Source organism: Platichthys flesus, chromosome 23 (assembly GCF_949316205.1).
Source record: "Platichthys flesus chromosome 23, fPlaFle2.1, whole genome shotgun sequence".
Taxonomy (NCBI): Eukaryota; Metazoa; Chordata; class Actinopteri; order Pleuronectiformes; family Pleuronectidae; genus Platichthys; species Platichthys flesus.
Genome location: NC_084967.1, coordinates 16,911,453 through 16,933,952, shown reverse-complemented (window position 1 = coordinate 16,933,952; position 22,500 = coordinate 16,911,453). Strand labels below are relative to the sequence as shown.

General features: G+C 45.2%; 1 protein-coding gene across 5 annotated transcripts in view; it reads right to left on the bottom strand.

Moving 5' to 3' along the window:
• shank3b (SH3 and multiple ankyrin repeat domains 3b) overlaps positions 1–16,671 on the bottom strand; it is a 27,375-nt gene extending 10,704 nt beyond the window's left edge. For 4 of the 5 annotated variants that reach the window (XM_062382819.1, XM_062382822.1, XM_062382820.1 and 1 more), the window contains exons 1-14: positions 16,532–16,671; positions 10,901–11,237; positions 3,302–3,473; positions 2,928–3,131; positions 2,748–2,819; positions 2,511–2,619; positions 2,005–2,156; positions 1,698–1,827; positions 1,402–1,439; positions 1,150–1,266; positions 959–1,036; positions 745–811; positions 409–625; positions 58–251 (exon numbers count right to left, since the gene is read on the bottom strand). In XM_062382819.1, the coding sequence (XP_062238803.1) occupies positions 58–251; positions 409–625; positions 745–811; positions 959–1,036; positions 1,150–1,266; positions 1,402–1,439; positions 1,698–1,827; positions 2,005–2,156; positions 2,511–2,619; positions 2,748–2,819; positions 2,928–3,131; positions 3,302–3,469 (1,546 nt within the window). In that variant the 5' untranslated portion in view covers positions 3,470–3,473; positions 10,901–11,237; positions 16,532–16,671. The remainder of the gene's footprint in view (positions 1–57; positions 252–408; positions 626–744; positions 812–958; positions 1,037–1,149; positions 1,267–1,401; positions 1,440–1,697; positions 1,828–2,004; positions 2,157–2,510; positions 2,620–2,747; positions 2,820–2,927; positions 3,132–3,301; positions 3,474–10,900; positions 11,238–16,531) is intronic. The other variant, XM_062382821.1, reaches the window with a different exon arrangement.
• Between the last annotated feature and the right edge of the window lie 5,829 nt (positions 16,672–22,500).

Below are 22,500 nucleotides of genomic sequence, written 5' to 3'. Positions count from 1 at the left end.
TATTACAACTGTACACAAACAAAACCCTCAGCGTATACACAACGACAGGGGTCTGACCTTTCACCCTCTCTCCTCGGTGCAGCTGGATCTCGCCGGGCCCCTGAGGGACGTGGGACCGGGTGGCGATGAAGGTGCGACCCGGCACGGCGCTGTACAGCCTCCTCTTCCTCATCTGGGGGGTCGGGGGAGGGGAGGGCGGGGGACTGGCCTCCACATGACCCCCCGCGCTCGGGCTGCAGACAGACAGACGACTGGACGTCAGAAAGAAGATGATAAACAAAACACAACTTCAGCAAACAAACAAACAAACAAGAAACTAAACCAATCATGAGCTGTGATGTGTTGAAGCTTTTCACAACAGAACACACAAGGATGATGTTGTGTGTTGTGTAACGATGGACATCGTACCTGAGGCGCCGTGTGTGACGTCGTAGCGAGTGTGTGTGCGTGTCGTGGTGAGTCTCCAGGCTTTGGAGGGAGGGGCCGGGAGAGGAGGCGGGGCTTTCAAGAGCATTGTCACTGGCTGAGCGAATCAGAGAACGTGGAGATGAGAGCCCGTTTCCTGCCGACGTCCTGCTGCCGCCGCGCCGGCGTTTGGTGTAGGAGGGAGTTTCTCTGAAGGGTACTGCTTGGGCACATATACACAAACACACACACAAACACACACACATACACACACAGTTAACCAACTACTGTTATTTGTGCTCATAGAAGTATTCAGACATGAACTTTCAGCAAACTCACCAACATCAGAGGTTTTGTGGATTTTAATGATTTCTGCCAAATCAAAGTTCCCAGCAATGATCGCCACCTACACACACACACACACACACACACACACACACACACGAACACACACACACACACACACACACACACACACAGAATGTTTGTACCATAACAGCAGCTGCAGCAGATTAATTCAGACTGACTCCTGGTTGTAGTTCTTATGTTTGACCTGAAAGGCCGTCTGGTTGTTGTAGTTCTTGATGTCCTTGTTCGCTCCTCTGAACAACAACACTCGGGCACAACTGTCCTGAAAAACCAACAACACATTAATTACAATATGAAATTAACCAACGTGACACACAACACGTTAATCCAGTGTTTGCGTGTGTGAGTGTGTGTACTGTATTTAACGTGCGTTACCTGGTTGTAGAGCGCACAGAGATGCAGTGCGGTGTTTCCTGATGCATTCTGGGAACTCATGTCAGCGCCATAGAACAGCAGGTGCTCCAAGTGCTGCACGTTACCATAGCGACATGCCTGAACTCACATACACACACAGAAAATCATAATTGTACGAGCAACTTATTATCAGCGCAAGTATAATTGAACTGATTGTGTTGTGTGTGTGTGTGTGTGTGTGTGTGTGTGTGTGTGTGTGTGTGTGTGTGTCACCTGGTGGATTTCCTGCCACCCGTTCTCATCAGTCATCCCTGTAACCATGACAACAGGAAGTCGTTCAGTGGTGAAGTGTTTTTGTTTCACAAACGACAAAAAATATAAATAATCTAACACAAAAGAAGTCGTACAGTGTTGATGCAAGGGGCAGCAGTGATGTCAACGCACGCAGGCAGACACACACACACAAACACACACACACACACACAACCACACACACACACACACACGCACACACACACACACACACACACACACACACACACTGGAGGGAGCACTGTGAGCCTCCTCACCGATGGTGGCGTGGTCCTGCAGTAGCAGCTCGCAGCAGTAGGGGGCGCCCCCCACCATGGCAGAGTGGTAGAGCGGAGTGAGACCTCTGCTGTCCTTGTAGTCCGGAGACGCTCCGAGGTCGAGCAGCGTCTGGGGACGAAGACAACATTTCAGTTACGTGTCGGAAGACGTTTGTGACGCAGTTAATAGACGCCTTGGTGTCTTGGTCGCCACCTGGTGGACGGCTGCAGTACAGGCCGTAAACCCTCCATGTCAGCAGATGAGACCAAAGTAAGAACATCTAAACAGCCTGAAGGAGCTCCTCACCGTGAGAGCGGCGCTGTTCCTGCAGAGGACGGCTCGGTGCAGAGCGGTGATCCCGTCCCTGGTCCTGAAGTCCAGGTGAGCCCCCCCGCTGCGAAGGGCTTTGATCAGCTCACAGCTGTCCTCCAGCTGCACGGCCAGCGTCAGGGGACACTCTGAGACACAGGGAGACATTCACTGTCTCTCCTCATGACCTCACTGGTCAAGTCTGATCAGAAACCAGCTGTTCCGTCTCCACCAACCAGGGAAACCAGTTTACGTTCGTTTCTTACCAGATTCATTTAAACTCACTTTGAACTTTAACCACTGAAATCTAACCAGTTCATCTTTGAGTCCAAATGACAACTGGTCAAAATGAGATATCATCAAAAAGATGATTTGTGAGGCGACAGTGACTTTAACCTTTGACCTCAACATTGTAACCAGGTCGTCCTGAAGTCCAGGTTAACGTTCGATCAGAGATTTGTCATTTAACAGGATGCTACCAGCTGAGTGTGTGTTGGTCGTACCCCCCGTGTCGGCGTCGTGGAAGTTGGGGTCCAGGCCCTTCTCCAGCCATTTGGACAGTTTCTCCACGTTCTTCTGAGCAACATGTTCCATGAAGCGCTTCAGGTTGGCCTGAAACACACGTTTGTTAAACCTGTCAGGGCAGTGTGGTATAAACTGTGGTACTCAAACCTTGTTGTACATAAAGTGATCAATCTGAAGGTGTGTGTGTGACTGTGTGTGTGGCTGTGTGTGTGTACCTTGGTGTGTAACTTGGCCAGCTGTTTATCGTCCACGTAGGTCTGAGTGTAAATTCTCCTCTTATAACGGAACTGAAGAGGAAAGGAAGGACTGTGGTCACTGGAGGTCGTTGAACTTTGACCTTCGCTTATAGAGGACAACACTGATGATGTCATGGAGAAGCCGTCCTGGTGACTCACCTCCAGGTAGGGGATGGGGGTGATGGGGGGCAGAGGGTACTCCTTCAGCACCCGCTCCTCGTCCAGAAACTTTCCGGCTCGGCCGTTGAACGCCGGCTGGAAGAGACCATAGTTCAAAACATCCGACAGAGACTGAGTCAAGGTCACCAGAACCCTCTGCTTACTGGTCCAGACTGGTAACTCTGGGTCCAACCGCAAACACTTCTAAGGAGCCGGAGACACAGACAGACACACACAGACGGGTTTGTCCTGCGGGTTCATTGATTTAATGCTCCAGGTCTCTCTCTGTAGATATAGATATTAATATTCATGTGTCACTGTGTCACTGTGTGTGTGTGTCACTGTGTGTGTGTGTCACTGTGTGTGTGTGTTACCGTCTGCTGCAGGTCCGGGATGCCGATGCGGACGACGATGCTGTTTCCAGGCGACGGGTCATCCGCGTCGTCGTCCCTGGCAACAGCAGAGCCTGTCGGGTTGCCGTTAGTAACCGCCTGTTGCCGCGGGCGATCATGTTTGGTGTCAGCAGCCGCACTCAGAGGCATGTGGCTGGAACACACAGGAGTAACTAAGTACTGTACTCAAGTACTTAGTAGCTCACTCCTGTGTGGCTGGAACACACAGGAGTAACTAAGTACTATACTCAAGTACTTAGTAACTCACTCCTGTGTGGCTGGAACACACAGGAGTAACTAAGTACTGTAAAAAGTACTTAGTTACTCACTCCTGTGTGGCTGGAACACACAGGAGTAACTTAGTACTGTACTCAAGTACTTAGTAGCTCACTCCTGTGTGGCTGGAACACACAGGAGTAACTAAGTACTCTACTCAAGTACTTAGTTACTCACTCCTGTGTGGCTGGAACACACAGGAGTAACTAAGTACTGTACTCAAGTACTTAGTAGCTCACTCCTGTGTGGCTGGAACACACAGGAGTAACTAAGTACTGTACTCAAGTACTTAGTAGCTCACTCCTGTGTGGCTGGAACACACAGGAGTGACTAAGTACTCTACTCAAGTACTTAGTTACTCACTCCTGTGTGGCTGGAACACACAGGAGTAACTAAGTACTGTACTCAAGTACTTAGTAGCTCACTCCTGTGTGGCTGGAACACACAGGAGTAACTAAGTACTGTACTCAAGTACTTAGTAACTCACTCCTGTGTGGCTGGAACACACTGGAGTAACTAAGTACTGTAAAAAGTACTTAGTTACTCACTCCTGTGTGGCTGGAACACACAAGAGTAACTAAGTACTGTACTCAAGTACTTAGTAGCTCACTCCTGTGTGGCTGGAACACACAGGAGTAACTAGGTACTGTACTCAAGTACTTAGTAGCTCACTCCTGTGTGGCTGGAACACACAGGAGTAAATAAGTACTGTACTCAAGTACTTAGTAGCTCACTCCTGTGTGGCTGGAACACACAGGAGTAACTAAGTACTGTACTCAAGTACTTAGTAGCTCACTCCTGTGTGGCTGGAACACACAGGAGTAACTAAGTACTGTACTCAAGTACTTAGTTACTCACTCATGTGTGGCTGGAACACACAGGAGAAACTAAGTACTCTACTCAAGTACTTAGTTACTCACTCCTGTGTGGCTGGAACACACAGGAGAAACTAAGTACTCTACTCAAGTACTTAGTAGCTCACTCCTGTGTGGCTGGAACACACAGGAGTAACTAAGTACTCTACTCAAGTACTGAGTTACTCACTCCTTTGTGGCTGCAACACACAGGAGCAAGTAACTGAGTAACTAAGTACTTGAACACAAATCTGAGGCCAAGTTATTTATTACATAACTTTTATTTATTGTTTTTACAGAATATCAACTTTTGGTAACTTTAGAAATCCAGATTATTGAATCCAAAATATGATTCACTGAAAGAGTTTATGTTGAACAGTGAATAAAACCACCAGCAACAATTTGATTGGTTCATTAATCATCAGTTGATTGACAAAAAATAAAAAGTAGTGTGAACACATCATCACCCGTTAAAGTGAGTTAAAGTTTAAAGACCCCCCCCCCCCCTCCTGACCAAAACTCATCCCGTTCACATGTTCACGTGATGAGGACAGAGGACGTGCTGACTCTGGTTTGACCTGCACCTTCTCTAATAACGGCCTCAGGATGTTACATCACCTCCTGTTTTTCACCCTGAACATAAGATACACACACACACTCACACACAAACACACACTCACACATGCACACACATAACACTGTTTCTGTAAACAGCTGAAGCTTAAAGAAGGATTCTTCTTTGCCAACGTTTTCCATAAACACATCAAATAAATGTTGATATTAATAAATAATCAAGTGATGATTAAGTTGTGTCTCGTGTGTCACGTCCTTCAGAGCCCCCCCCCCCCCCTCCCCCCCCCATCCAGCGCGACCTGGGTCTATGTCCATCTTTGTATATGACAATGTTTGTCAGGTTTCCTCTGATCTGTCACTTTCTGATGAGACCTCCAACTCCTACCAGTCGCCTCCTGATGAATTATAGTCATAAACATGTCCCCCCCCCCCCCCCCCCAAAGTGGAATCATAATCAGAACGCCCCCAATCGTCGTAGGTGCCAATTATCAGTTGATTCTCATTCATGCCAATAAGCTGCAGAACTTAACGTCACCTTCCATCACAGCCGAGGAAGAGAGAGAGAGAGAGAGAGAGAGACAGAGAGAGAGAGAGAGAGGGAGAGAGAGAGAGAGAGGGAGAGAGGGAGAGAGAGAGAGGGAGAGAGAGAGAGAGAGAGAGAGAGAGAGAGAGAGAGAGGAGGACGAGTTGTGAGTTGTCATAGAAACTGGAATCGCAGGGAATCCTGTGCTAACCTCACTTTGTCACTGTATGTGTGTATGTGTGTGTGTGTCTGTGTGTGTGTGTGTGTCTGTGTGTGTGTGTTAAAAAAAGCCCCCTGATCTACATCCTCACTGTTTCTATGGCAACGTGGTAGAATTTTTTTGCAGCTATCGTATAAAACGACCGACCTACCTGCTCTCTCTCTCTCTCTCTCTCTCTCTCTCTCTCTCTCTGTGGACACTTTATTGCATATGCTACATTGTTGACTCCTAAAAATATAAAGGAATAAAGTTGATAATTAATTCATCCCCACTAAAGTTAATTCTCAAGCAAAAATCTTGGGTCTAAAATCGTAGAATTGATTCCAATTCCATTCCATCGCTGCAGCTCCTCTTTTCAGCCTCTGTCTCTAACACTTGGTTTTAGCTCCTGTCTCTTTAAGACCGACCCCCCCACTCATGTTCTGAAACTCAATCGAGGCTGAGCTCGTCTCGTTTGTCCCCCGTTTGTCAGAATCTTATTGTCCAGCAGAGACGAAGGTCACATCACGGAGCTGACTCTCTGGTTATTAGACCATCGACTATTCTCTGTCCACTTCCTGCCTCTGTTTCCTCTGCAATCAGCCCGAGCTGCTGGGTTTGATTTCCACCCTTCTGCACTTTAGATCCACTAATCAGAGGCTCTGAATTCCCTTCCTTCAATCTCTGAAGCAGAAGCTTACAGAGGGAACGTCCAGGAACCCTGAACTAGCTTCTCACCGAGGGCCTGGATGAATCTGAGCCGGTTCATCCGTCACTGCCTGATGAATGTTAGAAGTGTTCTCTTTCATCAGGTCTCATTCAAACTGAAGAGTTGAATGTTTCCTTCCATCAGGGCCGGGAACAAAAACTCTCTAACTCCGAGCTTTTCACAGTTGTCTGATGGATTAACCTTCAAAATGAAGGTAGAGATAAAACGGCGAGCCAACTCTCTGACAGCTGTTCAAATATTCATCTGTGACAAGCTGAGCTCGACTACACAACACGACTCATCATAGTGTTTGCATGGTTTCTTTTTGCAGAGCTTCTCACTGGGACTAAAACGTTCACAATGAAATCTTCTTGTTCTTTGCTCGGCTCTGACCTGGGTCTTCAATCATCAACATAACATATTCAATATGTTTGTCAAGTTTGAACCATAAACTGTAAAGATGGACGACACAACAGCTGCAAGTCAAATCCATCTGGATCGACCCTGGTGGCTGGCTGGGGTATAGGTCTTAAACCCGCCTCCTCCATGTAAGCGGATGGGACACGTTAAATAAATGGTTCTCTCAGATGTTTCTGTGATTTCAGGTCGTTCTTATCCAAGTGATGTTTGTTAGTGTTTCGGATCAGTTGGTTTGGATTGATGTTCATGCTAACGCTACGTAGCCTGAGAGGCGACACCCAGGGTCTAATTTACCGAAGATCGACACCAACAAGTGTCTTTAGATTAAATGTGAATTCGACCCATGACGTTAATTAAACACACAGAGTTGAGGTCTCACTGCGATATGTAAAACACAACCAATTAATACAAGTGAGAGGTTTCTTTTGGAGAAACTGTACCGTCGGCTGTTCTTCTATTTCTAGACCTACCCCCCCCCACACTCTTTACCACTTCCTTTCTCTGGATCCACTCGATTCTCTTCCTCCAGTTCAGATCACTTTCACACCTCAGCAAGCACAACATTTGCGCTGGCAGTGATCCTGTAGAGCGCCCGTGGTCCTCTCTCTGAGCTGGTGTGATGGTCCCTCAGGTGGAGCCAGAGCACTGATTGTTTCCTCCTCTCTCCTCTGCAGAGCTCCGTTATATAATGTCTCCTCTCACTGCCTCCAGGACCCATCTGAGCCAGGATGTTCAGAGTGAGTTCGTCTTACGATGGAATCCTTGTTCGATTTGAGCAGCAGGAGGTTTGATCCTGAAATAACTCGAGGTCACAGATTTGATCACTTCCCGGTTTTGTCCCGAGCCACCGTCCTCCCACACAGACCAAACCACACTGCGGCTTCGCCAGGCTAGAAATTCAACTCACGCTTAACACACTTCGCCCGTGTGGCTCTGAGGGACGGTGGGGAAATATGTTTGCTTTAAATCATATTATTGATCCAATTTCAATTGGTTAAAACTCAACTTTCTTAATAAAGCTCATTAAAGACCATTTGAATAACAAGTGAATCATATCAAGGCCAGAAAATGAGGTGTTGCCAGGTTACAATGTAAGATGAGCGTAAAGAAGGACGTCTTCCAGAAACAAGTTCAAGTCACTGGAAATCAACAGTTTCATCTTGTAATGTGATGGAACTTGTATTTCCAGAGGAAACGTGATGATTAATTCAGACAGACGTGATGTCTCTTTGTGTTGAGGACAGCGTCTGTGTCCCCAGCTGATCACAGGCTGATCGTCCATCACAAGAAAAGAACTGAGAAGTCCAATTCTGTGAAAGTGAGAGAGACGTCTTCAAAAGAGGAAGAGACGGAGGAAAGAAGTGTGATGCTGGAAAGAATAGAGTCTATATAGACACCATCACTGACTGTATATAAAGAGGATCAGTGACTGTATATAAAGATGATCAGTGACTGTATATAAAGATGATCAGTGACTGTATATAGATGATCAGTGACTGTATATAAAGATGATCAGTGACTGTATATAAAGATGATCAGTGACTGTATATAAAGATGATCAGTGACTGTATATAAAGATGATCAGTGACTGTATATAAAGATGATCAGTGACTGTATATAGATGATCACTGACTGTATATAAAGATGATCAGTGACTGTATATAAAGATGATCAGTGACTGTATATAAAGATGATCAGTGACTGTATATACAGATGATCAGTGACTGTATATAAAGATGACCAGTGACTGTATATAAAGAGGATCAGTGACTGTATATAAAGATGATCAGTGACTGTATATAAAGAGAATCAGTGACTGTATATAAAGATGATCAGTGACTGTATATAAAGAGGATCAGTGACTGTATATACAGATGATCAGTGACTGTATATAAAGATGATCAGTGACTGTATATACATATGATCAGTGACTGTATATAAAGAGGATCAGTGACTGTATATACAGATGATCAGTGACTGTATATAAAGAGAATCAGTGACTGTATATAAAGATGATTAGTGACTGTATATAAAGATGATCAGTGACTGTATATAAAGAGGATCAGTGACTGTATATACAGATGATCAGTGACTGTATATAAAGAGGATCAGTGACTGTATATACAGATGATCAGTGACTGTATATAAAGATGATCAGTGACTGTACATAAAGAGGATCAGTGACTGTATATAAAGAGAATCAGTGACTGTATATAAAGATGATCAGTGACTGTATATAAAGATGATCAGTGACTGTATATAAAGATGATCAGTGACTGTATATACAGATGATTAGTGACTGTATATAAAGATGATCAGTGACTGTATATAAAGAGGATCAGTGACTGTATATAAAGAGGATCAGTGACTTTATATAAAGATGATCAGTGACTGTATATAAAGATGATTAGTGACTGTATATACAGATGATTAGTGACTGTATATACAGATGATCAGTGACTGTATATAAAGATGATCAGTGACTGTATATAAAGAGGATCAGTGACTGTATATAAAGAGAATCAGTGACTGTATATAAAGATGATCAGTGACTGTATATACAGATGATTAGTGACTGTATATACAGATGATCAGTGACTGTATATAAAGATGATCAGTGACTGTATATAAAGAGGATCAGTGACTGTATATAAAGAGAATCAGTGACTGTATATAAAGATGATCAGTGACTGTATATAAAGATGATCAGTGACTGTATATAAAGATGATCAGTGACTGTATATACAGATGATTAGTGACTGTATATAAAGATGATCAGTGACTGTATATAAAGACGATCAGTGACTGTATATAAGTCGCCTTCTTTGAAGACTAATGTATAAAAAGTCGTCACAAGGTTTAAATAATAACAAAGACCTAAATGAACCAGAAGAACCTGGTTCTGCATCAGACCACAAACATGAAGATGGATGAACGTGTCTGATACTCCGATAGAATAAAGTATAACTATATATATATATGTATATGTATATCACTAGATATTCTGAACCTAATTCTGAGTATATATATAAACAATGTAATGAAATCTACAAACGTGTTTAACTGGTCAAACCTCATTACTGATGAATCACTGATCTGTTCTGGTTCCTCTTCTTCGCCTGTTTCCCTCTGTGCTTGTTAGTGTCTCAGCAGCGCCACCTCAGGTTAAGGAGGAGACTGCAGGTCACCGCGCCTCGAGGGCGAGTCTGAGAGGAAGCAGCGTCGACGAGGACGATTCATCGAGCTCAACCACAGCTTTGAAAACTGTAAACACTATAAACTATATTGAAGTATTTCATACACAGCAAGCTGCTTTAACCCAATGATGTGTCTAATTAAACATGTTTAATATGACTGAGTTTCTGAAGCGACGTCTACAGGGAACACGACAGAGAGTTGTAGGTTTGCACCTCATGTCATGAGAATGTTAATAAATCGATGTTGTGTTTTATTCAATGAGCTGAAACGTCTCTGCTTCATTAAATCTCCAACACGGGTTCAAACAAACTGAGACTCACTACTTCTTCTTCAACGCTCATAACTGAAGAGTTGATTAAACTCAAATGTTTATTCTTTCTTACTTTGTTATTCACGTTCTGAGGCCGGTTCGGAAAATTAATCTTTAATTTCTCTACCTCCTCGAACTAATAAAACTGAGATGAAGAAATTTCGACTGAATCGCTGCGACTTTGTCCTGAAAACATGTTTTTTTTAAAAACGGGTTGAATAAGTTTATATGATCTTTAATTAAAAATGTATTACCTCAATTACCTAATTCAATTAAATATAGTTTCACTTATTTTCTATGTTGAGGATTCTCATATCTGGGCTCCAGAGGCCTTCAAGGACACACACACACACACACACACATACACACACAAACACACAAACACACACACACACACACACAAACACACAAACACACAAACACACACACACACACGCCAGGTCGCTGCTGATCGATTCCTGTGAGAGGCTCTGACTGGTTGTGAATCATGTTCCCCTGAAGCAGAACCACAGCACTTACCTGTCGTCAGCAGTCCCATCAAACTTTTCCAACGGCCGTTACTGGTTTCTACTGGTCTCGTCTGCTCTGTCGTGGTTTGGTTCCTGGTTCTGGTTTTGGATTTGCTGCTGGTTTCTGGATTTTGCGTCTCTGGTTGGGTTCTGATTGGTTGGAGCAGGTTCTGGTTGTAATCCTGGTGGAGGTGCTGGTTTCAGGAGAAGCAGGAGGAGACGTTGTGGTTCCTGTTGCAGAACCTGGAGCAGAACTTAGTGAAGTGGGTTTTGAGGAGTTTCCGTCCGGCGGCAGCGTGAGAGGTCTCAGAGCTTCAGATTGTATTCTGGGAGCTGCTCCGCCCATCCTGTAGAGAAGGAGGAAAGAGGGAGGAAGAGGAAGACAGGGAGGAGGCGGGTGGGAGGTAAGGGAGAGGGAGGCCAGGATATCGGGGGGGGGAGAGAGGAATTATTTTTTTAAACATGTCAGAGGAGAAGAAGAGTTTTTCAGCCGTGTGGAGAGTTTGAGTTGAATCTGGGTCAGACTCAGTTTGTGTTGAGGTTGTTTCAGGTTCACACTGTTACACAATGTGAGACGATCGGTTTGCATGGCAACTGAACGAGCAGCAAACCGACGCTAAGCTGCTCGTATTATATAATAATATAAAGATTTAAATATTGATTCTCAGATGAGTTTCGGATGTGGAAGACATTAATCAACGTGGAGTACAGCTGGTTTCTACTCTCAGATTTATCAATTTACTCTGGAGCTTGAAAACATGTGACTGTGGAGACCCAGAGGTCGACACGTTTCATCACAGGACATCAAACCATCACTTTAGTGTACGTGTCACATTAGATGGTGAACATCAGAAGATCAGGCTGTCTCCTGTGTGAAGTCCACGTGATGGTCAGGCTCAGGACTTTGAGAGAGAAACTGAGAAGAAGCCTCCGACTCAGAGGAGACTGTCTCCTCAGTGAAGGAAAGGTTCGGTCGACTGTTGATTCTCAACAAACTGATTCGTTCAGGATTTTACATCCAGAAGGAGAAAAGCTGCAGAGAGCAGAAGTTCTCCAAGCTGCTGTTGTTCTTCGACATGGAACCGGAACCTCTGTCGTGCACTTGACGTCGTTGAGCAGCGATGCTCCAGCCTGGACTCGACAGACAGTGTGAAGCAGCTTCCTCCATTTTGTAATCAGCAGCTAATGAAAGCAGCTTTGTGGTCTGAACGTGAGACACTGTCAGGACCTGATCATCTATCAGGTAGAACCAGTCCACATGGTTTTACAGATGTGAGGAGTCGGCAGCAGCGACTTGAATCCCAGGAGGAAGAAGAGCAGGGTCCTCTGCAGCTCCAGAGAGGTGGATGTTCTGAAGCTGCAGATGAGTGTGAGGCTGTTTGATGGAGGCTGCTGACGCTGCTGATAGAGCAGCAGACTGACGACTGTTGGGATCATGGTTTTCCACAAAGTCTCATGAAACAGAATCTGTTGTTGTGCGTCGGATCAACAAATCAGATTAAATCCTGTGTGGACACAGTTGGTGTGTTGAGTGAAGCTCCGCCTGTTCAAACTCAGTCACATGTCCTGGATCTGTTCCAAACATTAAACTGCATCAAATGTAAATCAGATTCTTTACATCTTTGATTCAGTGTCTGGAACGGATAAAGTGTCTCAGGTGAAACTGAGGCAGGCTCAGCAGTGATGAGGACATCTTATCAGATCGACGTGATGAAGACGGAGTCCAATGATCTTCATTCCTTCTCTCACCTGAGACCTGAGAGGAGGAGATGGCAGATACAAGCCTCTGGGGTCAGTTTCCTCTGGGGGAGTCTGAGCTCAGACCTCCAGAGGGAGCCGGGCTCAGTGCTGCTCCTTCCGAGGAGGCGGTGGAGATGAGGGATGATGCACTGAGTGGAGGTTCTGGTGTCCAACAGGAACACGCCATGTGTCCTCCTGCCTGCCAGCAGAGTCTCTGTGACTCACATTGAATCTCTGAGCTGGAACCTCCACCGAGGGTCAACCCCTCCTGACGACTGGTCCACACCTGGTTCGTCTCAGAGCCTCAGACTGGACCTGATCACCAGGTGTGAACGGTTCCTCAGACCAGAGGAGATGTTCTGGATCCAACACAGAGCAGCAGGTTTCCATGGCAACACAGACAGCGGGAGGACAATTCAAAAAGACGTGAAGCTTCCTGTCACTCACACTTCCTGTTTCCAGTCTGGGTTGCCAAGGAAATGGATGTTTGGCAGGAAAAAGCTGAGAAGCACTGATAACACACACATGCACACACACACGCACACACGCACACACACTTTATTCTGTGTGTTTCTAGTTTTAGACCAATCCAGACTCACTATGGATCCAGTTCAAACTCAATCGACTGGATTTCCCTTGTCCCCGCTCGCTGCAGAGAACCCACAGGTTGTTCTGCTTTCAGAGTTCGAGTGGGCGGAACCGACACCTCATGGTTTCACTGTTTTACAGCTGAAACTATGATTTGATCATTTGACTCAAATATCAAACATGTCCCAGCTCGATTCTTTTTAACTCTTGTGTTCGTGTATTTATCACCTCCAGGGATTTAAACCCTTTATCCTGCAGCTGCTTTGACACAGGTTCCTCTCAGGAGAGGATCCGGTTCCTAACGTGTTCATATATCTGGTGGAAGTGGGTTTTCAGACTCTTCACATGACACAGTGAAGTTACACATCTGTCTACATCTGGATTCATCATGTATCTGCACCTCGTCTCACCTGGACCTGAATCCGAAGGTCCTGATTCGACCCGCGGCACAACTCAGCCGAACAGTTGTGATCAGATCTCAGAAGATGTATTTCATTTTTATGTGTGAACATGGTTGTGTGTGTGTGTGTGTGTGTGTGTGTGTGTGTCACAGAGAGAGAAAGCACAGTGTGTATTATCAGATCCTGCGATTGGTTACCATGGCAATGGCCAAGGGAGCTACATTTCCAGGACACACACACACACAAACACACACACACACACACACACTTTATCTTGTCAACTTTCTCACTTCCACTGGGAACCAAAAAGCTGCCAAAAACAACGGAGGTGAAATCTGCTCAGTTTTCTTTTCTTCGCTTCTGAACAAGAACAAAGATCCTGCAGAGCTCTGAGCGCCCCCTGGAGGCTGGAAGGTGCATCACAGCCAACAACAGTTAAAGGTCCAGAGTGTGGGATTTAGAGACATCTAGTGGTTAGGGAGTAGATTGTAACCAAATGAAAGCTCTTCACTTCACCCCTCCTTAACCTTCAGGGGACAAAAATGTGAAAGGTGTTTGATTTGTCCCTTCAAGGCTACTGTAGAAACCATAGAGTGTAAAGATCACAGAATCTAGAAGGTAAAAGATGAACAGTGGATTCTGAGGCATAAAGATGGATGACACTTCTCTAAAGGGTCAAGATGGTTCAAAGTGGTTAAAATAAATCAAACACACAGCGACATTTAATTAAAAACAGCCAGGACACTTCAGAACCTCTCATCCTGTCTTTCCAGCATCTCAGCCTTGTTCTTGCATTTCTGTTCTGAAACCGATGATCCGACCTCCTCACCCTCTTCAGGACATGACGGGTCAGACGAGCAGAGATGAGCAACAAGGACTCAAATGTGCACAGTTATTCCCGTTTAAAGTTTAAATCACGGCCACAGATCAGAAGACATTTTGTGTTTTGGACCTGCAGCGGCCGGATGACACCGATCATCTGAGCATGACGTGCAGGGAGATGGAGGATCCAGGTCTTCATGCTAGAAGGATTCTGCAATGAGTTGGGACATTTTGTGAAATCGGGCCGACTGTATTAACCCCTCAAACACCTAAAACGCAGCCTAATTAACTTCTATTAATTCAGCTCTGAACTCCTCGATACTCCTCAAGCTATCTGGTCTCATCATCTAGTGATCGTCCCAAGTGACAGTGAGCGAGAGACACATCCTGGACAGGTCGTCAGTGCATCACAGGACCAACATGACATGTTGTGTTGTTAGAGTTTCTCCTGTGAAGCAGCAGCAGCAGGTTGTCGGGTCCGACTCGTTCACACCAAGAGAAACATGTGGGAACATCCCGTCGAGGGGCGGAGCCTGTAGAGCAGCAGGAGGCGGGACATGACGCATGAACTCTGCTGTGGAAAGATCAGTGTTGTTGTTTCCAGCTCTTCCACACCGGCGTCAGCCCTCATCTCCAGAAGATCTGGAACCTCCTCGTGTTTCCAAGTGGACGTCTTCGTCTTCTATGTGTCCGGCTCCTCTTCTTCATCCTGAGATGTTCTTCAAGTTTCCTGTCACGTGTTAGAAACCTCATCAACTCGTCCACTCGCTCTCTGGGAAGCTTCCACACATTGTCCTGCTGGTTCCTCACATGGACTCACTCTGACATGTTACACACATTTTACCAGGAGGCTGCAGGAGAAGATCCAGAAACTGTCCAGAGACACTGACTGAGACATTAGTTCTCACATCCAGAACACATGAGGAACATGTGAGGAACATGTGAGGAACACGTGAAGAACACGTCAGGATGTGAAAACGTGTGAAAGCTTAAACTAGCTGCAGATACACTTCTGATTTGTCCCTGAACAGGAGAAAGATCAAAGCACGAGAAAAAACTAATTATCGTTAACTCAGCAGTTTATCCTTTGATCAAGTCACTCAGCTGAGGCTCAATGTGTTGCCATGACAACCACGAGATGTTTGTAGAGTTCGATTTCTCTATTTCTGCGGGGGGGGGGGGGGGGGGGGGGGCAGATCACCTCAGTGGATAGACGGTCTGAGATTACAGCCTACACACTCTCTGCTGCTCTTACATAACACACACACCAAGGAGGAAACTGAAACAGGAAATAAGACGACGAGAGAAGGAAAGAGAGGAGGATGGAAGGAAAGAGGGAGGGAGGGAAGAGAGGATATGACAACAAGGTTAAAGAAAGGATGGGAAAGGAGGAAAAAACAAGAAGATGGGAAGAGGAAAAAGAAAAGAAAGAATGACAGGACATGAAATGAAAGGTAGAGAGGAGAGGTGAGAAAAATGAGTGTAATGAAAGAGGGGAGGAAAAGAGGAGATGAGAGGCAAGGAGAGGAGAGGAAGAGCGAAGAGGAGAGGAGAGGAGAGGAGAGGAAGAGTGGAGAGGAGAGGAGAGGAGAGGAAAGGAGAGGAAAAGAGGAAGAGAGAAGAGGGGATGATGAGACGAGAGGAGAGGAAGAGAGGACAGGACCGTTTGGGAAGGAAACACATAGAAGGAAAAAAGAATTGAAGGAAGAGAGAGAAAGAGAGACAGGAAAGGGAACAAAGAGAAACCAAGGACAGGACATGAAAGAGGGAGAGAATAAAATGACAGGAAATAGAAAGAGAAGAGGAGGACATTCATGAAGGAGAGGAGCCAAACGAGCAGCAGAGAGGAAATGAAGTAAGAAGAGAAAGAAAAGATGAAGACAAAACAGACGATGAGATGAAAGGAAATGAAAGGAGATGGCAAGATGAAGAAAAAGGTAAAGTATGAGAAAAATTAAATCACGACTTTTAAAGTTACAGAGCTGCATTAAGTCACACACACACACACACACACACACACACACACACACACACACACACACAGGCAGACACACACACCCACACAGACACAGAGCTGCAGAGAGACTCACCCAGAGAGATCAGCGACTCGTTCTCCATGATGATAAACTGAAAAGAAAAAGGACTGATGGATAGAGACAGAGAGGAAGAGAGGATGGAAGATGGGAAAAAAAGAAGAGGAGGAAGAAGTGGAGGAAGAGGTGTATCGGAGATGAAAAGAGAGGGAAGAAGAGGGAGAGACATGGAGAGAGAGAGAGGGGGGGGAGGGAGGGAAGGAGAGGCAGAATGAGTGGAAGGCTGGTCGGTTCAGCCCACACACTGCTAGCATGACACACACTGTGCATACGTGTGTGTGTGTGTGTGTGCACGTATGAGTGTGCACGTTGTCTCCCACTCCAATGCGTGGGTTAGAAAACACACCTCTCTCTCTCTCTCTCTCTCTCTCTGACTTACGAGCGAGAGAGGGAGTCCAACATAGAGCGTGGGGGGGGGCAGCGTTGGTGTGTAGGAGCGGCCCCGTCACCATGGCAACGACGCAAAAGGGGGGAAAATGATGGGGATTCTGAATCCGAGCATCATCATCTTCATCATCTTCATCATCATCATTTTCATCATCATCATTTTCATCATCTTCATCATCATCTTCATAATCATCATCTTCATCATCCTCATCATTTTCATCATCATCATTTTCATCATCATCTTCATCATCATCATTTTCACCATCATCATTTTCATCATCATCATCATCTTCATCATCATTTTCATCATCTTCATCATCATCATCTTCATCATCTTCTTCATCGTCATCATCATTTTCATCATCATCATTTTCATCATCATCATCATCATCTTCATCATCATTTTCATCATCTTCATCATCATCATCTTCATCATCTTCTTCATCGTCATCATCGGCCAGTGATGATGAGCGTTGTTTCACGACACATTTTCAGATTCTGTTGGATTTAATGACTCTTCTCCTGAGTCACATCCGACCAATCACAGCACACCTGGCAGCGGTCACATGAGTGTTTTCCACATGTGACCCTCTCTCCCCCGTCACATGAGTGGGCGTCGACCGGGGGTTCGAGGATCAGTCGTCAGCCTCTCTCTCCAATCACGTGACCACACACGTCACATGACCCGCTTAATATTTGTGTTAAAGTGTCACTGATGATCCGAACGGCCTCGTTCAAAACTGGCGGCGGGAGGTTCTAGCATCGTAGTTATGCCCCCCCCATCATATTTGGTGAAGAGCATCGTCAGCTTAAGGACTTTCACCGCTGTCACTCAAATCCCTGCGCTCGCACTCATATTTTCTCGGTTGTGCTTCAGCTTCAGCTCTTCTCACACAAACGCTGTTTCTGACCTCAGATCATTTCTTTTTTCCTGATATGTCCCATTCACAGGAATCTGAGGTCACTGTCACCGTGACCTTTGACCTTCTGGCACCATCAAGTAATCAGTTCATCTATGAGTCCGAGTATAAGTTTGTTTATAACTTTGAAGACGTTCCCCAAACTGATCTTCAGATATCACCTTCAAGAAAAACACAAACATACTTCAAGAGCCCTCTGTGACCTTGAGCTTTGACCTCTGGCTTCCTTTATGAAATCCAAGTGCAAGTGAATGTTTTAAACCACATGTGAAAAGATTCCCTCGAGCTGCTCTGTAGATTCACAAGGCAAAATAATACATTATGGAAACTCAGTTGATAAGAACGATACTATTTTTTTGTGATAAGACATTTTTTTAACAGTTTCATTGAGAAAACTTTATGACTTTGGTGAAAACATCCGAGTGTTTGTTTGTTTGTTTGTTATTTGCTGCAGATCCAGTGAATTTAAATGTGGTTTCCTCTGAGGAACGTTTGGACCTAATGACAAATAAAGACGCTCAGTGATCATCAGGTCCAGAGATAATCATGTTGTGACATTATAATTAGTAGTAACATCATTACATCTGAATCACTTTCATTACAACAACCCGTGCGACAGGGTTTTAAAAACGGATTTTTTGCTCTTGAGCCTTAATGTTGGTTTTGTGAGGAACCTTAAATCCAGATGTGCAGCCATTAGAGATGGAGATCCAGCTTGAGTGCTGCGCCATACCACCCTCTGCTGGCCTGGAGCGGCATGTACACTTATATTTTATTTATTTGAGGTGAAAAGTAAACAAGAAAAGAAAAAGAAGGGAATCTTTGCATGAGTCGACTTCCTGTTTGTTTAGAGCCTGGGGTTGATTCAAGTCTTTTGGGAAATCTGAATTTTAATTTCCGCCAGAAACCGACTTGATGACAGGACTGTCTGGTTACCATGGCAGCAGCCTCCTCGTGGGACACTGACGTCAGACGGTGAATCCACGACTCAAAGATCTATAAGCATTTTGTTTTATTCATCTGTTGAGGGACTTTATTATTCGTATCGAACACAACGTGGATGATTAAAACAAGATTTCCGAGGTTTCAAGCCGACGTCAACTTGGTGGAATCTGTGTTTTCCACTCGGGCGGAACCGGAGCGGTGCAGCAAACACACACGAGACACACAAACCAGCCTGGTTTCAACACTCAGCTCATTTATTTAGAAAAAGTAAAACGTCCTCCTGCTGCTTTAAACCAACAAACTGGTTCTCAGTCCGAGATGACGGGAAACATTTAGAAAATCGCTGAAACATTTAGAAAAACTAACGACTCTGAAGCTACGACAGCAGATATCACAGTGTAGCTACAGTTATGATCAGTGCTGTGTTGATTCATGTTTTGTCATCGGTCTACAAACTGTTTCTGTGTGCGTTTGTTTTACGTCTCGGTCGGTCCCTTCAGTAACAGGTCCACGTACGCTCCGGTCACCAGACTCTCCCGGGACACGCCCAGCTGCTCCATCAGCCCCTCAGCCACCTGGACAATAAACCAATGAGCATCAGCACCTCCAGGCGCAGTACTCCACAGTACTACAGTACTCCACAGTACTACAGTACTCCACAGTACAACAGTACTCCACATACTACAGTACTCCACACTAGTTCAACTGCACCCAATGACCTCTTCTGTCCACTGTGTTTGTACTGAAACGTGCTACATTCATCCAGAGAGCGTTCACAAAGTAATCCTCCATTTATTGGATTAGTTGGAGCTAATTGCTCAAAATAATAATTCCCACGTGCTTCTGAACAAAAAGGTTATATGGTGTTGATTATAGATCATAACTAAATACTAATTTGTATTACAAGGAGGAAGCTTTAGTCTGTATCTTGTTATTCTGCTGCTGTGGAGTCAAATAACATTGTGTGATAAAGAAGTTGTTGAAGCTCAGTGACACCTGAGAATAGAAACCCACCTGTTGTCCCTCCTCCAGCGTCTGCTGCGGTCGCATCACCACCTGCAACACACACACATCACACACACACACAGATCACACACACATCAAGAAACACACACAAGTTAGCTTCGTCTTACAGGACGATTCAGTGTGTGTGTTCGGCTTCACTGGGAAATCTCACAACTTCAAACAAATTCAACAACATCATCGTTTGCTGTTGGGTCATAACGATGATACAACTGTGTACAACGTCTGTATGTGTGTGTGTGTGTGTGTTTGTGTGTACCTCCAGTTCCATGTAGTGTCCCAGTCCCTCCACTGTGTCCAGGTGAACTCTGGTCTGACCAATCAGAAACAGACGGCGCTCCTTCCGTACCTCACCTTTGACCCCGAGTGCGTCTGACAGCACCGTCTACACACACACACACACACACAGACACACACACACAGCTGTTAGTAACCTGGCTTTCCACCCTCATGCCACCATGGAACCACAGGTTGGACTTGTACCTGGAGACTCTGTGGGTCGCTCGTGGGACTGATGGAGTAACGAGACAGTTTGGGTCCGTCAGTGTCCGGACGCTCGTAGAAGATCAGCTGACCTGATCCGTCCTGACAGACAACAGCTGCGTCAGGTACGTACAGAGGAAACTTAGCTATTATATTCACACACACACACACAGGCACACACAGACACACACAGACACACACACACACACACACACCATGAAGTCTCGTAGCTTCAGTCGTCCGCTGCTGCAGTGGTAGAAGACGTCGTGCTGTCTGATGATCGTGCCGTCTGATTGGCTGAGGACTGCAGCCTTCTCAGCGAACTGCGTCGGGTCGCCCACTTTGGCTTTGATCTCCACGTTGGACGGCATGTCTCTACTGAGCGTGTGCAGAGCAGAGGGACACCAGGACGTCCCTGTTAGGACAAACTGAAGTCAGCAGACGTCAGATTCAAGGATTCTATTTTGTTCACAAATAAATTAATTGAAAAGACAGATCTGACCACAACGACCGGTTTCCTCTGAAACACTTTAATGTTCACGGCTAAATTAAAATGAAAGCAAACAGCTGATGAACCAATCTACTAATATCCATAACCATGAGTTTCTAAATGCATCCTGGGATCAAAAAGTATCTATCATCTATCATCTATACTTCTATCTATTATCTATCTATTATCTATCTATCTATCATCTATCATCTATCTATCTATCATCTATCTATCTATCATCTATACTTCTATCTATTATCTATCTATTATCTATCTATCTATCTATCTATCTATCTATCTATCTATCTATCATCTATACTTCTATCTATCTATACTTCTATCTATCTATCTATCTATCATCTATCTATCTATCTATCTATCATCTATACTTCTATCTATCTATACTTCTATCTATCTATCTATCATCTATCCTCCATATCTATCTATTTATCATCTATCATCCATCCACACAAGGAGGAAAGAAACATGCATTTATTCCCATTTCATAATTTTTTATTTGGACTGTATAATAGTATATCTATCTACAGATATACATAAATACACACATGTATATTAGTAACATGTTACCAGTAAACAGTGATATAATCTTTATATATAGTTAATATAAATATAAACCTCCCACCTGACTCCGTCTTCTTTCTCACTCTGCTCAGATTTTACCGCCAGGACACTTCACTTCCGGGTTGTAGCGCGGCGCTGATCTGAGAACAGCCGTAAATCGCAGAGGAGGCTTGGAGACCCGAGATGAAACTGACTGCAGATCAGCTGTGACACACGTTGCTCCGCCTCCTCCTGACCTTTCTTCCTGTTGATGTTGCGAGGCGGTTAGCGATGCGTCAGCACCACCTGCTGGTCTGGAGGACTGTGCAGGAAATGACCCGGGATGAAAACTCCTCTCTGCAGTTAGTGCAACTAAATACTGATTGATTATTTATTTAAGCCTCGGAAAAACATTGAGGAATAAGACCCTCATTAAAAATGGTGCCGAGGGTACAAAGAACAGTTAATACATTGAGAAAATGGGGGTCAGCCGAGTCAGTGTGATGCAGGGGGCTTGTTTGTGAGCTCCACTGCCATGGGGAAAAAACTGTTCAGGTGACGTGAGGTTTTAGTCCTGATGGCCCGGAACCTTTTTCCGGACGGGAGTCTCTGGGACAGGTGGTGAGCGGGATGAGAAGGATCAGCGATGAACTTGCCTGCTCTCTTACTGGTCCTGGAGTGGAACAGGTCTATGAGAGCCGGCAGGTCGCAGCCGATGACCTTCTCAGCTGACCGGATGACCCGCTGCAGTCTGCCCTTGTCCTTGGCAGTGGAGGCAGCGAACCAGACGGTGATGGATGAGGTGAGGATGGACTCCATGATGGCTGTGTAGAACTCAACCATCACTTTCCGCGGCATGTTGAATTTCCTCAGTTGCCGCAGGAAGAACATCCTCTGCTGGGCCTTCTTGATGATGGAGGTGATCTGAAAGACTCCACTGGTTTAACTGGGGAGTTGCACATGGTGAGGGGGGGGGGGGGGGGGGGGGTTGAGCTGGGCTCCTCCTGAAGTCTGCTACCATCTCTACAGTTTTTAAAGCGTTCAGCTCCAGGTGGTTCTGGCTGCACCAGGAAGCCAGGCTGTTTACTTCCTCTCTGTAGGCGGCCTCGTCCCCATTGGAGATTAATCCAATAAGGGTGGTGTCGTCAGCAAACTTC